Source organism: Astyanax mexicanus, chromosome 12, assembly GCF_023375975.1.
Source record: "Astyanax mexicanus isolate ESR-SI-001 chromosome 12, AstMex3_surface, whole genome shotgun sequence".
NCBI classification, from domain to species: Eukaryota; Metazoa; Chordata; class Actinopteri; order Characiformes; family Acestrorhamphidae; genus Astyanax; species Astyanax mexicanus.
In genome coordinates this window covers 1,331,161-1,348,324 of record NC_064419.1, presented here as the reverse complement: position 1 = coordinate 1,348,324, position 17,164 = coordinate 1,331,161, and the positions used below count along the sequence as shown (strand labels likewise).

At 37.4% G+C, this 17,164-nt stretch overlaps 1 protein-coding gene across 3 annotated transcripts in view; it reads left to right on the top strand.

Annotated features, from left to right (window-relative positions):
- Positions 1-1,326: 1,326 nt before the first annotated feature.
- rapgef1a (Rap guanine nucleotide exchange factor (GEF) 1a) overlaps positions 1,327-17,164 on the top strand; it is a 37,611-nt gene continuing 21,773 nt past the window's right edge. For 2 of the 3 annotated variants that reach the window (XM_049485826.1, XM_049485825.1), the window contains exons 1-9: positions 1,327-1,534; positions 6,988-7,133; positions 7,235-7,419; positions 8,031-8,187; positions 8,318-8,409; positions 9,577-9,732; positions 13,659-13,779; positions 14,823-15,003; positions 15,789-16,262. In XM_049485826.1, the coding sequence (XP_049341783.1) occupies positions 1,507-1,534; positions 6,988-7,133; positions 7,235-7,419; positions 8,031-8,187; positions 8,318-8,409; positions 9,577-9,732; positions 13,659-13,779; positions 14,823-15,003; positions 15,789-16,262 (1,540 nt within the window). In that variant the 5' untranslated portion in view covers positions 1,327-1,506. The remainder of the gene's footprint in view (positions 1,535-6,987; positions 7,134-7,234; positions 7,420-8,030; positions 8,188-8,317; positions 8,410-9,576; positions 9,733-13,658; positions 13,780-14,822; positions 15,004-15,788; positions 16,263-17,164) is intronic. The other variant, XM_049485827.1, reaches the window with a different exon arrangement.

The following is a 17,164-nucleotide window of genomic DNA, read 5'->3' as shown; positions in this document are numbered from 1 at the left end:
TCGGTTTACAGATACATTTACAGATAGCCTACATCAAAATAAAATGATTACTGTCAGAATTAGATTAGCACTTTAGGAGGATAGTGATTAAAGGGACTGTCTGTGCTCATCCACCTTATTCTGCATGATAACTAAAGGATTATATGTGAGTTTACTTTGTGTTAAATCTTACAGTGCAGCAGCAGAACATTGATATACTGTATATTACTCCCACAATTATAATAAACATACAGAGTAAGTGATATATTATACTCAGTTAGTTATAGGGGAGAATTTTGCTTGAACAGCAGTGTTTTAATTCACCTCCTTCAGCTACTAAAGTGTGGCCACTACTTATTCAAGTGTGGCCACAAGGCACAATATGTCTGCCTTAGGAAGGTAAACAGGTCTGCACACTGTCTGCATCTGAGAACCTCACCTTTTAGTGTAAAAAAAAAATCTAAATATCACCATAATTCATTTAGAGATTAAAATAAAGATAAACCCATTCACTCTCCATTTTCTTACTAAAGATTATTCTTGGATTAAAGGAGTTTTGATGTAATATTCAGTTTCTTCATGCTTGTTAGTTATCTTAAGACCTTATTTACCATGCATTAGAATCTCATTCCCACACCTTAATAAGTCATGGTCATGGATTAGGATCTCGTTCCCATGCCTTAAATCAATATATATATATATATATATATATATATATATATATATATATATATATATATATATATATATATATATATAATTTACAGAAAAGCAAGCTTTATTATTTATTATTCTCTGGCTATGACTTAATTATCTAATTCTCACACCTTAATCATATCATTCCCATGCCTTAATAAGTTGTGGCCATGCATAATTATTTTTTTTTAACATGATGTCACCTTAAGGGCACTGTAGGCATTAATTTACAGAAATGCAAGCTTTATTAATCTCAGGCTATGACTTATTTATCTTGTTCCAATGTCTTAATTATATTGTTCTCATGATGCATTAGGATCTCATTGCCACGCCTTAATACTAATATGTATATATATATTTTTTTTTTGCCTGATGTCACTTTAGGGACTCCATATAGATTAATTAATCGATTAAAGCAAGCCTTATTATTTATTATTATTTGGCTATGACTTTGACTACGATTTAGATGCATTAGGTTCTCATTCCCACGCCTTAATAAGCAATGGCCACGTATTATTACTTTTTTACTTTTTTAAAGCATGATGTCACCTTAGGAGCGCCATAGTAACTCTGTGTATAAGGAAACCCTGCCCTCAGGTCACAGTATTTCAAGTATTTGAGGCTGCGGCTGGTGTTATCACCGCGCGGCGGCGCTGTGTGCTGAGATAACGGGCCGAGGGGACTGCTGGCCGGGCTGGATGGAGGAGAGAGAGCGGGGAGCGGAGAGAGCGCAGACTGAGCCCGGGGACGATGCTGGAAGCGCGGGGAGCAGAACCACCACACAACGCGGCCGAGTCTGTGACTGGATTGTAGCCCTCGCCCGTGTTGAAGATGTCGGGGAAGACCGACAGTAAGCAGGGTAAGCGGGGCTCGCTGTGGGCCGGGCTGAGGGAGAGTACTGCCGCTGCCGCCTGGTGCCGCCGCTGCTGCTGCTGGAGGTGCTGGAGGTTGTGGTGCTAGCTAGTTTGCTAGTTAGCTGTTTGGCTAATGGGGTCGCTAACGGTAATCTACCCCAGCGTTAGTGTAGCGACTTCCCGCCGTACAGCAGCAGCAGCAGGCCCCGGCGTAGTGGGAACCAGCGCGGCTGCTGTTAATAAAAAGCGGGGAAACGAGGGGGGACATTTTTGAGCTTTAGCTTTAAAATTAGACAGCAGGCCGGGACAGTCTAGGGTAGGTAGTCAGCTAGCTAGCTGCCTGCCTAACTAACTAGCTACCGAAGCGGGGAGGGAGAGAGGGAGGGGGCCAGCAGCAGCAGCCGGGCGCCGCTGTCTCCGCCGCCGGTGGGTGTGGACCGCAGGGCGGCCTGAGCTCAGACATCACACCGGGGTCAGCACCTAGGTAACGTTAGCGGTTAACGTTAGTTAGCTAGCTAGGCTAACTAGTCTAGGCGAGTCAATGGGTTTTAGCTAGTTAGGTTAGCTAACTATAACGTATTACTAATAAACCCTGTAATATTTACATTCTTTGTCTTTTAATACGTGTAATTTCAGCCAGTAGACGCTGTAAATTTTGTGTCTGCTCTATGTTGCCTGGGTCTGGGCATTAGTTATTGTTTTTATTCCATTTATTCTTTGTTTTAAGTTAGCTAACGCAGAAAAACACTAGCTAACGTTACCTTAACGTTGTCTGACTGAAGCTAAATAAATATAAATATAAATCTCTGTGTTTGGTTATTTGCAGCTAGACAGATTGCTGTCATATTAAACATATATTTAGTGTACTTATATTTTCCATTAATCACTAGCCAGCCTGTGAGCTACCTGCCTGTGTTATTGACCCAGTTGAGGTGAATGAATCACCAGCCCTCTTTATCTATAGACTTAATCAATTAATCAATCAAACAATCAATATGCAGTGAAGTTGAAGGTGAAGAGTTTGGGATTTTACTGTGTGTGTTCTGTATGAGCGTATACTGTGTGTTTGATTTACTATCTCAAAAATATTGATTATAGCAGTTTACTTAAATGGGCTTTCATACTTTTGTCACATTTGTTAGTTAAGCTGTAACCTACTGGAGTTACACCATGTAAAAATATATAATAATAGAAAATAAATTAATAAAAATAATGCTCGGCCATGACTTATTAAGGCTTGGGAACAAGATCCTAATGCATGTTCACTAGTGTATATTTTAAGAATACACAAGAAAATTAAAATGAATAAAACCCAACTTTACCGGACCAAATGATTTAAAAATACAGTATAACAAACACATAAACCTTAGTGCGGACTCATAAAGCTCTATATTGCATCTCCTGCGATGTGACCATTGCACGGGTGTAGGTGATGCAAAACCCTTTTTCTCTACGTTCTCAAAACTTTAAGAGCTTTGAAGATTCTCCTACAAGACACTTGGAGAAGCTCCCTGTCCACTCTCTACTCTTAATTCATTTTACAATTTAACTTGAAAATAGACATAAAAACTACACGACTGTAACAAAAGGAATTGTAAGAAAATGATTTGTATTTTGGTAAATATTGAGTTTAATATGAAGTTTAGGAACACACCCAATTTTTTTATTTGTATTCATTATATTTTGACAGTTGCATATTTGCTTTAAGATGTTGAAAAATCTTCTATTGCATTTACTGCTGCTTTGTGACAACACCAGTTGTAAAAAGCGCTATACAAATAAATTTGAAATTTGAGTTACTATTTTCAGAAACATTTCTTATCGAACATGAAACCATGTTATGTAATCCTTGGATATAGATATCCTAAATAAATTCTAATCCTAAATTCCAAGAAAGACTGCCTGTCAAAGGCTATAAAGTGATATTTCTGGGCAGGAGCTTGACTCTAAACTCTTGGGTAAGTCTTTAGAGAACACCACGTCAGCCAGCGAGCGGAACCAAATCTAGCCGAGTCTGTGAAAGTGTACAAATGAGAAGTTACAGCCTGTTTTAGAAAGCTGAGTGGAGAACTTCCTCTGTTTCGGTGGAAGATGCAGAGTGTAGTTCCTCCTTCGTTCACCGTTAGCTTTCATCAGTCGAGCACATCCCTCAGGAAGTGGGCTGTGCTGGGTAATTTCACCTGCCATAAATAATAATGATCTTATCAGTTGAGCGATCGGTGAGATACGAGTAGAACTTCCCACCTGGTGCAGCAGGTATAGATTTGCAGTAGTTTATGCAGCAGAATATGAGAATGTGAATATGGGTTTAGTTTTAGAACAATAGTGACTTGACTGACGTCCACTTCTCTGTTAAGAAAAAAACGTTAAATTAAGGTACCTGGATCTGTTCTTATTGTGGCTTTTCTAGCCTAGCGCACAGAGACCTAGCATTTCAGAGGTTGTGGGGTCGATTTCAGCTGCTTTCTGCTGCTGTTTCTGCCTTGAGCAAAGTGTTAATACCAGTGTAACAGGGTCTGTCCCTGCAGTGGTAACATGACAGAGGACATTAGATAAATGAGAAGTGTAATATGACTACCATCTGGTGAAACCTGTTATTATTTTAGTTTTTTTCTCTGTTTAAAAGAGACAAGAAACGGTCAAAGGTTTGGACACATCTTAAATTCAGTGGCTTCTCATTATTTATAATGTTATGTATTGTTGATTAATAGTAAAGTGATCTAAACTGTGAAGAGAAAAACAAAAATAATAAAAGAAATAGTAAAAAAATGCTTTATATTTTAAAATTTTCAAAGTAAGCACCTCTTGCTTAGATTCAGCCATGCTAAACCTGTTAAAATAATTTTCAATTTAATATATTTAAACAAAATATATTTATATTTGCTCTATATTTCCAAAAAAAATATTTTAAAGCATTATGCTTCAAATTATAGGTTGTGTTGATAGAAAATATATGTGTAGTGGCATTAAATACTGCTTAAAGTGCACTTTAGTGTAGTTTTTTTATTTTTTATTTCTACAATATACTTCAAGTGTATTTAAAAATTATGTTTAACAAAAACACTGACTTAAATCTAAACTTAAAAGTTTGCAATATGAAAAAAAAAAAACACTCAAAAAAACAACCTAATACTTTTGTTTTATATATATATATTGTTGCTTATCTTAATTACAATTGAAGTATACTTAAGTTGCAGTAAGTTGTTCCAAAATAGTACATTTTGTATGTATTTAAGTATGTGTATTAATTAAGTGTTAAAAGTAGTATGTACCTTTTCATGTTTGGTATACTTAAATACACTTTTCTTTTTTTTTTTGTTTACCAGGGTAATTATAAAGGGAGACAAAAAGTAAAAAAACAAAAATAGATGTTATGTTAGCTTTTAGCTTTTAGAGTTTGAACCACAAACTAAAATGGGTTTTATTGAGATTTTAAGTGATACTAAATGTAAAATTTTACATGTTATTTTTTTCTTTTCTTTTTTTTTTATTGAATAAAAATGTGAAAAGTGTGACATGCAAAATATTAGCTATTTACCTTCCTTATATCAATATATAATCAGTAGAACCACTGTATTTTGTCCTCTCCCCATGTAGGAATAGTACTGCTTTTATAATTAAAAAGAAAAACTAAGGACTAAAGAGGTTTGATGCTTTAAATTCGTGATTTTACTATGTCACGAAATATTGTGTATCATACAATATGGCACAACCCTAGATGCAAATTTTCTGGATAAATTTTTCTTCTCATTCTTTTTGAGTTTAACCTCAATATTGGTCTATTTTTACTTTGCGAAACTTTCAGTTCTAATTCTGTAACTCTGCACAGGATAACTGGAGGCGTTGTTGTTGGTGGGCTGATCCCAGTTCAGCGCTCTTCTTCTTCTTCTTCTTCTTCTTCTTTTGAAGTGCTGTTTGTGGGCTCAGACGTGAAACCCTGCAGAACGCCCACCTTAACCAGGTTTTGTGTTGTAGAAATTTCCCCTGAACGGTTTTGTTCGTGGTACAATACAATAGCATCTTCAGAATTCCAGCATGGCGAGCTTCAGCTCGAGCCCCACTGTGACCAATTCAGTCCAGAGTTAAAGAGGATTTAACTCTACACAAAGGTCCCGCTTCCCTCGTGTGTGTTTCCCGAGAGCATAAAGAGCTGAAATATCACACTGCTGTTAAACGCTGAGCTGCACCCTGTATTTACATGCTGGGAGGAGTTCTGAGACACAGCCTACAGCTCTGAGCCTGAGCATGCTTTCATCTGAAGTGTGTTTAACCCTCCTGTTATGTTCATTTGTCAGGAACAGCAATAGTGTTTCTGGGTCAAATTTTCTTTATTTTATTTTATTTTCTCCCCAATTTACACGGCCAATTACCCAACCCACTCACTAGGACTCCCCCTATGACTATAGTAATGCCCCCCAACTCACCAGGAGGGTGAAGACTAGCACATACATCAGCTCACAGATGCCCTGTGCTGCAGACATCACCCTTAAGTGATGTGGGGAGAGGGCGCCATCTACCCACCCGGAGGGAGCAGGGCCAATTGTGCTCCCTCTGAGCGCTGGCTCATAGTGGCAGCGCTTTAGACCGCTGGACCTCTCGGCACCGTTCCCGTGTCAATTCGACCTGGTACATCTTTAATTATCCAAAAAATGTCTAAAAAAATTCTAACAAGCAGTGTGTATATTTAATGAGTAACTCCATTACTAATTATTATCAATATATAGTCAAAATTTAGTGCAGTGTTGTTCCTCACCTATAACAAGTAATGGTTCAATTAGGATAATTCACTCGTTTTTCATAAAATAAAATACATGTTCAAACGCTACTTTTATTATTTAAAGTTCTGAAATAGCAACATATAAAACAGTATTTTCACATAACATTGAAATATACAGTTGTAATGTTGTTCTAGTGAACCATTATATGTTGAGTGTGTGTGTGTGAGTGTGAGTATATGTATATGTATATATATATATATATTATTTGTTTATATTACAGATAATTGTTATATTAAATGGGTTCATATGTAAATGAAAAAAGCTGAAATATTGTATACAGAATACAGTTTTTGGTTAAAGCGTAATTAACCTTTTTGGTGTTTTTTTTTTTTTTTTTTTTTAGCCTGAAGCTTAAAAATAACTTTTTTAAATTGTAAAATTACAGGCAAAGAAATTCCACTCTAATATTTTTTTCTCTAATTATTTCCTATAAAATTAGGATTTTTATTTATTTATTTATTTAGTCAGTGTTCGGTATAAATCAGGTCTTTGATCAGGTCTTCAAATTGTTCATATTGTTATTCCCCTGTTTTCACTTTAGTGCTGGAAGGATTTCCTCTCTGTAAAGTCTAATATTTCCTTTCCTGCCTTAAATTATTGGTTGTCATGAAATCCTCCGCTGAGCTTTTCTCTTTTTCTCTCGTTCCCTCACTCTTTTCTCCTCCCTTTTTTCCTCCCAGACTCCCAGCGCTCTCACTTGTCATCCTTCACCATGAGGCTGATCGACAAATTTCATTCCCCCAAGACCAAGAGGACGCCTTCAAAGAAAACATCTAAACCTCCGATCGAGAGAAGCGTCAAGAACCCTGAGCAGCAGATTACTAAGGTACCCCAAGTACATACAGTGCACACATTAAGTACATAATAATAATAATGATAATAATAATATTTTTATATTTAATATTTTTTATATTTATTTTTTTGTAGGTTCAGAATAACAATCGGTTGGACGATCAGGAGAAAGAGGTGGTCAGTGCCTTGCGATACTTCAAGACAATAATAGATAAGATGGCGGTGGACAGAAAAGTCCTGGAGATGCTTCCAGGTTCCGCCAGTAAAGTACTGGAGGCTATTCTGCCTCTGGCTCATCTTGACCCCAAAGTTCAGAACAGGTAAATAATGTATAATGTATATCAGATGTGTTTAAACGTCTCATTCCATCGTTTTTTTGAATTATTTAAAATGTCTAGTTGTGTCTCTGTAGTATAAATGAATGAATGCCGTGTGAGCTTTTTCATGTGAAAAGAGAAAAAAAGGAAAAAGTGCTCCGGTGATCCAGTAGAACACTGCTTTAGTCTGGTGGAGGAGCGGGAGGGGGCGGGGAGAAACGATAGGATTTCGGCTCTTGCTTATGAATATTGATTCATGCAAACGTATCGCCTCTGATTGGCTAACAGCACTGCGACACCAGGAGGCAGCGAGACGGACTATAGTTAGAAACGTTTTAAAATAAAGAGATTTTTACACTAAGGGTTAGTCTTTGCAATGTCATATGTTCCTTTACGACGTGTTATAATGCTGAACCTGCGAACCAACTTTTTTAGCTTGATTTAGGTGTTACTTCACTCATTTTTCCGTTGCTTTTTGTAAGAAATCTTACTAAGAAAATTTTGCTCACCCCATTGACAGATTTCTTTGCTTATTATACATATATTAGTCTTAATTTGCATATATTTTGTCTAGTTTTTGCCAATGTAAGCCCAATATTTCTTTCTTTCTCCAGTTCCTCAGTGTCGTCCTGCCTGAGCCGAGTCTATAAGAGTTTGGGGAATCTGATTCGTTGGTCTGATCAGGTGATGCTGGAGGGAATAAACCTGGAGGAGAAGGAGACAATCGGGACTGTCACGACCATCATCAAAGCAGTGCTGGATAGCGTGAAGGTAAAGCCCTTTCATCTTTCTCTCGCTCTGCTGAGTAATAGAATAGACAGGTTGCTTGTGTTCCTCTGTTCTCGTGCTCTGAGCTCATAGTGGTGAATCCTGTAATGGGTTTATTGTGGTTCTCCTGCAGGAATTGGTGAAACTGGTGGAGGAGAAACAGGAGCACCCGTCCCCGACCTCGCCCAAACCCAAACCTGTGCCACCAATCACCACTTCAGACAGGTACAGAGCAGTTACCAGGTTTATAAAAACAAATACACTACCAGTAAAATGCTTTAGAACAGCCCTATTGTTTAGTTGTTCAGTAGCTGCAGTGCTGCTGCATGACCAGAAAAAACAGCTTTATTTTATCTTTATTCAGACTTTTAATTCTTCTCTTCTCTGCTGAGTCTCAGTCCTTAATCATGTTAATCTAAAGAGCTAAAGGCTAAAGCTACTGTTTCAGCCAGACGTCTTCCTTTAGCAGTTTATTTCTCCAGTTTCTAAGAGTCTTTATTTCTCTAAAGAAAAGAAAGAACTTCTACTTTTAGTAGTTTTAGCAGAGTTATCTGTGTTTGTGTTTTTTTTTATTATGAAAGTGTGAATGTGCTGTGTGTGTGAGTGCTTTACTACAGACACTACAGAGTTTGTACATTTTAAAATCCATTTTCAAAGCTCAGATTATTTCCTTTGCTACTTATCAGCTGTAAACCGTTAACCAAATAATTGTTTGTTAAAATCATCCCCTCTTTCCTAAACAATATAATATATTTTTTTAACTTTTAAAATATAATAATAAAAAAATATATTTTCTTGTTTTGTTTTTTTTCAGTACTAAAATGCAGTTTTTACTTTTTTCATTTGGTAATTTATTTCAAATAAAAAACTATACAATATATTTAAATATAATCAATATTTTGTCCAATTCCTAGTATGCAAGGAAGGTATTGCAATTAATTGTTTAATCAAATGTTTGGGGGAAGCATAGTAGTCATAGTATATAAAAAAAAAAACAGTATCATATTTATATAATTTTAGTAAAAGAAAAGTTAGCTTTTTATTTCCTTATGTATTTAATAAACCCCTGTCTGATTTTAATACTTCACAGATATAAATGCATCATTAAAAATTGATACTGTGTTTTTTTAAGAAAACTAAATATAATGATACTTTAATATATCAATATTTTTTACACCCCTTTGCCCCCCAGTACTTTTGCAAATATCATATGGACATATCTACATACATCTATAACAATATAGTATAGTTTTTTTTTGTTTTTTTTTTTCAGTTCTTCCACAGTTTTAACGTTTTAAATTAGATCACTACAGAACTGCACCCATAAGAGTTATAAAGGAACGTGCTTCATAAATTCTTAATGCTGTGTTAACATGATTATGGTAATTACAGCGTCCCAGAGCCCCCTGTTATTGAGACGGAGGATGAGAGCCTGACGAACTCCTCCGCCTTGAGCCGCTCCACCGAGGTCCTGACCGACCCGCCCTCCGCCGAGGAGACCGCTCCCCCCAAGCCGCCGCTGCCCGGACTCAAAGTACCCGAGCACTGGTGAGATCCGCCTCTGAACCTCAGATCCACAGCCTTTTCCTTTGTTCAGGAGAAACCAGCAGCTGCTGCTGTGGTGTTCATTACCGTAATTGGTCGGGTTACGTGTCCGGGCGTGTTTTTGAATGGTGTTTCAGTGTTGATGCGGTAAATAACCCCTTAAAGAAGTACTTGAACGTTTTTTTTATCCACCCTGTATGTTTTGTCATGGCATATTTATTTCAGTTTATTTCCTTTTACCCTTAATAGAACTGTAAACTATTGATACAAAACACATTACAAATAACAGAAAACAAATAACAAATGATCAGTTAACATGTAAACCATTGCATTTTGTTTGGGTTATTTGATTACCGTATTTTTCGTGAGTTTATAAGGTGCACCAGATTATAGGGTGCATTATGTGACACTAGTAAGGAACAGGGTTGTCGCCACTTCTGGGTAGTGATACCTGGTAAAGCTAAGCTAAGCTAAGTAAACAAAAATGTAATTCTTATAAAAAATCTATACAGATTTCTCTCCTGAAAACTGTTTAATTACAGTAAGCTCAGATTTCCAGATTTACACTAAGGCTGGGTGCAGCAGCAGCAGTATTAGCATTAGCAGTTAAGAGCTAGTGCTTAAGTGCTGAAAAACTAAACTGAAACTATTGTAGAATTCGTACATAAGGAGCACCGGATTATGAGGCACACTGTAATTTTTTGGGAAAATTAAAGAAATTTAAGTGCGCCTTATAGTGTGAAAAATACAGAAAACACCCTTTTAGTTCGTATAGAAAAAAAATAAAATAAAATACTGACCTTATATAAGTTTTTTTTTTTTTTAGATATATATATTTGTAGAACAACTTCCTTTACGAGGACAAAGTTTAATTTATATGTTTGTTAGTTCCTACTAATCCCAAATAGCTAGAAGAAATTAAAATGCACACCAAGCACTAGAAATAGATTTAATAATTTCAGCTTCTAGGCTGCTATTATCATAAAAATACACTTATTTTCTTAATAATAGTTGGGCTATTACTGCGGGGAAAGGCTTTTCATTTAAATAAAATGCTCCTCTGTAGTTCAGTGGATACGTACAGACTGTTAGCTTCCTTTATTGGACCTGGTTTGAGTCGGTGTCGCCCCGCCGAGCCGGGCACAGCGTCTGTTATCATATCTGAGCTGCGTGGTTTCCACATGATTACATCTGCTCTCGCTGTTAGAAATTTATTGTTTACAAGAAGCCTAGAAGGGAAGGTGTGAAAGCAGCTGTTATAAATAGTGCTCTTCTTGAGAACTCAGGTCTTCGGGTTTAGCAGAGGCAGAGCCGCAGAGGCTGCACTTCCTCTGGTGAGCTGATGTTGTCTCTCTGAGCCGTTTCTGAGAAGTGATTGGGCCGGAGGAACGATTGCGTTGTTTTTAACAGAAGAGGAGGAGAAAGAGGGAGGAAGTGACAGACTGAAACTGTGGCTGGACACCAGAGCTTTGAAATGTGCTCAGTTTTAAAGTATTTCTCTCTAGTCATTAGGGGTGTCACGATTCTCTAAATCCTTGACTCGATTTTATTTCCGGTTTTAGGGTCACGATTCGATTCGATTCGATTCTCGGTTTTCTTTTTCTTTTTTTTTTTTTACAGCAGAGAGGCCTATGCCAGTTTTAGATTAGTCTATGGTCAGTCATTGGTTTGATTCATCAAATTTACAATATCTTATTTCAAAAGGTGGGCTTGATATAAGTGATGCAAAGTGATACAAGTGATCTGTAATACACCACATTAGGCACTAATGGTCAAATTTAAATAATTTAATTAAGATATATATGTAATGCCATCTAGTGGCTTTTTTGGTAGCAGCAGTGTGCACTATTAAAACAGCAATGTGCAACATAACAAAATAAATAATAAAAAAATACAGGAACAGTCAAGTAGAAAATAACTACATAACTACAGCTCCATTTGCGTAGCGTGCGATATGATAAAATGCCCTAAAATAATATCACAATATTTCATGGTATTTTCTTGATAACGATACTTTTGGTGATGACAAAACTCTAAGTTAAAAAATAAATATACATTTCAAGAATACACTACTGCAACAAAATTAAATTAAATTTTATTATTGCATACAATATGATATGGCACACCCACACTCAGAAACATGATTGTGACCTGTTTTCTTTTATCTAGGAATAAACAGAAAGCCTAATCATTGTTCTGATATCTGTAATTAATGTAATAAATTAATAATTGATTAATTACTAAAGTGTAAAAGCAGATCACTGTATCTGAAACCCTGCTGTTTGTTTGCTTAATGCTGCCGTGACAGCAAGCGCTTATTTCCTGCTTTTGGTTTTGTTAATAGATGTCACAAATCTCACCATACGGTGTCATTTGAGTCATTTTCAGACCCGATGAGTGAATGTTGTGTTGGATACAGAGCTAGTACAGCTTTTTACCCAGTAATATCTGCCAGAAAAGGTTTTTTTTTTGTTTGTTTTTAGTTTATTTTTAATTCTTCACCTCTTAAATGAACAAAACCATCCTTTTGGCAGTTTTGTAAGCACTAAATTAAGTTTCTGAGAGTCAGTCAGGGTGCAGTAGTGCCCTCATTTCCCTTTTGCATACTAGTGCCACCTTGTGCTCCCCTGTGGTTGCTGTGGTTTTACTGTGTTAGCTGTGTTCAGTGACTAACTCAGTGCTGTGGGTCTTCTTAGCGTGTTAGCAGCACCTCCTCGCCTTTAATAAAAGGGGCAGGGTGGGGATTTGATGGTTTATGGTGTGATGTCTGTCTTTTCTAATACAATTCTAAATACATTCAGATGTACTAGTCTAAAAAAATCTATAAAAAATCAATATTATTGAGAATTTACTACTTAAAAAGTAACTTTTAAATGATACTCTATCTAAAATAAAAAAACTACTAAAACAAACTACTACATCTGAACTGAATTAGAATTGTATTTTAACCGTTGGCACAACACATGATCTTCACGCTTTTGCTGCATAATAGAGTTTTTAGTTCCTATATGGGTGCACTTTTTGGCAGGGTTGCCAAATTTGGCACAACACATGATTTTTTACTCTTTTGCAGCATCATAGTTTTTAGTGCTCATGGAGGTGCACCTTTTGGCAGGGGTACAAAATTTGGTTTTTCACATTTTTGCAGAATCATAGATTTTTTTAGGCCCATGTGGATGCACTTTTTGGCAGGGGTACCAAATTTTAACCGTTTATTTTTTTTATTGGTAATGAATATGGCTTACTGCCAATAAAAACCAGGAAATCAGTGTTTTAGAAAATTATAATATTATATAAGGCCAATCGCTACATTTGGCAATGTGGGCAGTGTGCCAAGTCCTGCTGGAAAATGAAATCCGCATCTCTACAAAAGCATGAAGCATGATTTTGTGGGAAAACAAAACTGCACTGACTTTAGACTTGATAATAAAACACAGTGGATCAACACCAGCAGATGACAGACATGACTCTCCAAACCATCACTTATTGTGGAAACTTATTTTATGTAATCTGTTCATTAACCAAATACAAATTTAGATTTTGAAGCAAAATTTGGTATTAAATAACTAAAAAGAAATGTTTGTGCTGGAATATCCTCTTAATTTTTTGAGTTTGCCTCAGTCAGTCATATCCAGCAATATATCCCTGTTATAAATTAAATCTGCATTTAATCCAGACGTCAGTATGGAAGTCATTACTGCTGGAAGGAAGAGTATGAAGTTATGATGGACTGAGAGCTGGATTAAATGTTGTGTAATTATTTTAAATCATCTCCGTGTTTAAAGCTATTCATTAATAATAGATGTCCTGTGATGCTCGGGAGCTTTGTTCTCGACAGCTGTGCTTTTCTGTTTAAGTATCAGTGAAATGTAAATGCTGTTTCAGGAAGGAAATAAATGTATTTATATGTTTTTATTTCCTCTCTTCAGTCCTCCTGCTCTTCCTCCGAAGAAGCGGCAGCCGGCCCAGTCTCCTCCGCGAGTCGCGGTCGTTGCGCCAATGAGCCGCACCACCAGCGGATCCAGTCTTCCTATTGGCATCTGCAGACAGGTGATTAACGTAATATCAAGTTTATATCAACATGCTTCATAATCCAAGTCCTGGAGGATCCACTGCCATGCACATTTTAGTGTGTTCATGCTCCAAAAGGACCTCCAGACAGGGATTAGGCCTACGCGTTAGAGTTGCACGATGATATTGGAATTATATGCAATAATAAGATGCACTTAAAATGCTTTCATTTTCCTAAAAATCGACAATGCGCCTTGTAATCCTGTGAAGTACAGAGTTATACAGGAGTTTCAGTGAAGTTTCTCCAGCAATAAGGCTGGAGCAGTATTAGCATTAGCTGCTAACCGCAGCGCTAGCTCTTTCCCCGTTCAGAGATGAGTATATCGGACTGTAGTCTGTGTATTTACTTTGTTAAAACAAGCTACAAGGGACAAACCGCTAGCTGAGAGCACCCTGGGTTACAGAAACACTAAAACACTCCGGGTTCCTCAGTATTTTATCACATTTATTAGCGCTAAGCACTGCTGCTAACCATGGCTAGCGCTGCTGCTAACCATGCTAAAATACTGGAAATCTTTTGAAATGAAAATTGTCCAGAAAATAGATGTTTAGTGAGATTGCGCCTTATAATATATAAAATACGATCGGCATCGGCCAATAAATAAATTGTTTTTTAAATCATTGGCATCTGCCCGATGCATAAATTCAACAAATCTTTGAAATTATTGCCAATATATTTATTGTATATCGGAAAAGACAAAGCAATGCTGGCTGAACAACTACATTTGGCCAATATTGGCTATTCATTTTACTTAAAATTTGCTTAAACCAGATGATTTTATTTATTTGTATTCAATAGATTTCAATAGATGTATTGTTTTATTTAACCTGTTTTAAATTAATGAATTAATTAAAGAGGTTTTAAAGATGTAATCAGTCTATGTAGGGTTTTATTCAGATATTATTGCCTGGAGCACAAATTAACATTAAAACTATACTGTGTAAAACATTACATTACTATCTGTAAGTATTCTGTTTGTGTACAGTGACGAAGTAACTAATTCTATCTTCTTTATCTGTAGAATTATGATGTAGATGCTCTGCAGAGGCGGTTTTCTGGAGGGAGTCATTCTTACGGAGGGGAGTCTCCGCGAGGCTCTCCCTGCGGCAGCATGGGAAAACTCAGCAAGTCGGACGAGCAGTTGTCTTCTCTGGAGCAGGACAGCGGACAGTGCTCTCGCAACACGAGCTGTGAGACACTAGGTGAGATTTGGAGTCTTTTGCTGTTGGGTTAGCTTCAAATGTAGTCGATGTAGTCATACAGAGAAGCTTTATAGTGGAGAATACGCACTTAAAGTGAGCCCAACATGAACGGGTTCATATGAAGCAGCTGACTAAAATCAGAGTTTATAAATGTCTGATCAGTTTTGTACTGAAATATGTGTTTATGTCCTCATCAAAGAACTATATTAAATGTTTCAGCACCGCAGACATAATTTGTATAGTTTTAAACTCCAGTTATAAACCTTTTTTTTTGTTTTTTAACATGCTCTACCTGTATCTCCAGGATCAGATCAGTGTAAAACCTTTTTATTTTAAATAAACTGAATAAAATACATTATTCTACTTTCTAAAATAGAAAAAACACTAGAAGTAGTTAGTTTTTTAATTTAAAGTTTTAAGCTTTTATCTCCATTCACTCTATTCATAGAGGAGTCAATCGTGGGCTACTTATAGAGTTTAACACTCATTTCATGATATGAGGGAAACAAAAAGTGGTCAGACTCTCTATAAACGGCTCTGGAAATGCAATTTCTCTGGCAGTACGTAGCCGCTGCTCCTAGTCACGGACTGGGACAGATATCTAGCAAAATATGCGCCACCAGTAGCAGGGCTGAGAAATACAGATTTGAACGTTCATGCACGTTTTATAAAGTATTATTTTTAGCTGTATTGTATTGTAAATATACCTAAAGTAAAAAGTGTTTCAGTCTGCTGTGCAAAATTTAAAATTTTATCTGTCTGTCTATCTGTTTTCCCGCCACCAGATACGGCAGAGAGCTGCGATCCCGACTACGACTTCCTCAGCCAGGATTTATCCAACGTGGATCAGATCCCTCTACCTGCGGGAGGTTGTCTCAGCCCCTTACCTGAATCCCATCGGGAGTCTTCCTCCAGTCCCAGCCAGGTTTCCTACGGCTCTCCGTCTCTCCATCCACTCGTTTCTCCTCATCAGACTCACATCATCGCACCTCCTGCTCTGCCGGAGAAGAAGCGGCGTAGCGGGAACCCTCCCACCCCTTTCGACGGCCTGACGTCTCGCTCTCACTTCGAGCGTCTCTATTCGCAGTACGATAACGTCCCTGATGACGAAATGCAGGTTCCTCCCTTCCCCCTGTTTACACCCATCGCCACAGTATCGCCCTGCAGCCCCGCGGCCTTCGGGACGGACTTCATCCCGTCTGAGAACGATCACATCCCTCTGAGTCCTCCACCTCTGCCTGAGAAGAAGAGTAAAAACAGTAAGTATCTGTCTATCTGTCTAAAACAAGAAGCATATACTATAAGGGACATCGGATTATAAGACACGTTATGCGACACTAGTAAGGAACAGGGGTGTCCCCATATTTTCCTTTTAGTTCAGCAGGTCTCGCTTCAGGGTGATTGTGAATTTATTTATTTACAGTAAGCTTAGATTTCCAGATTCCCACTAAGGCTGCTGGGTGCAGCAGCATTAGCATTAGCGGCTAACCGCTAACGGGATGTAAATGTCGCCTGATAGCGAGCGCTACACTGAGGAAACCAGGGCGATATAAGCTAGCGGTTCGTCCTACGTAGCTTGTTTTGATACGGTAACTGCACAGGAAACAGTCCTGATCTACTCGCCTTTGAACGGTAAACAAGCTAGCGTTAAGCACGGTTGGTGGCTAATGCTAATACTGCTCCAGCAGTGCTAGCTGGGGTTAGCAGGAGCCTACAGGCTGATAATACTTACTGATTTTTGGAGAAATTAAGGGATTGTAAGTGCGCCTTACAGTGCGAAAAATACAGTGAATACGGAGACCTGCTGAATTAGAAGGAAAACATGGCGACACCCTTGTTCCTTACTAGTGTCTCCAGACAAATGCGCCTTATAATCCATAAAAAAAATGGTGTCATCGATAGTTTTTTTTTTGTCATGTGTTGCGTGTTGCAGAATCACAGTATTGTGTACACAGTATAAAAACATTGTTCAACATTTTATTTACAAGCATTAAATAGTCATGAGCAGGCTTTTTTTTAAACAACTGTGAATCACAGTTTTCAGAATTAACATTGTGACAGAAATTACCCAAGAATTTCAGATGATGCAATAGCCGAGGCCTGTTTTTCCACTCGTCTTTCTTTTCTTAAGCTCCTCTGTTTCAGATCAGGGGTTGGAAAA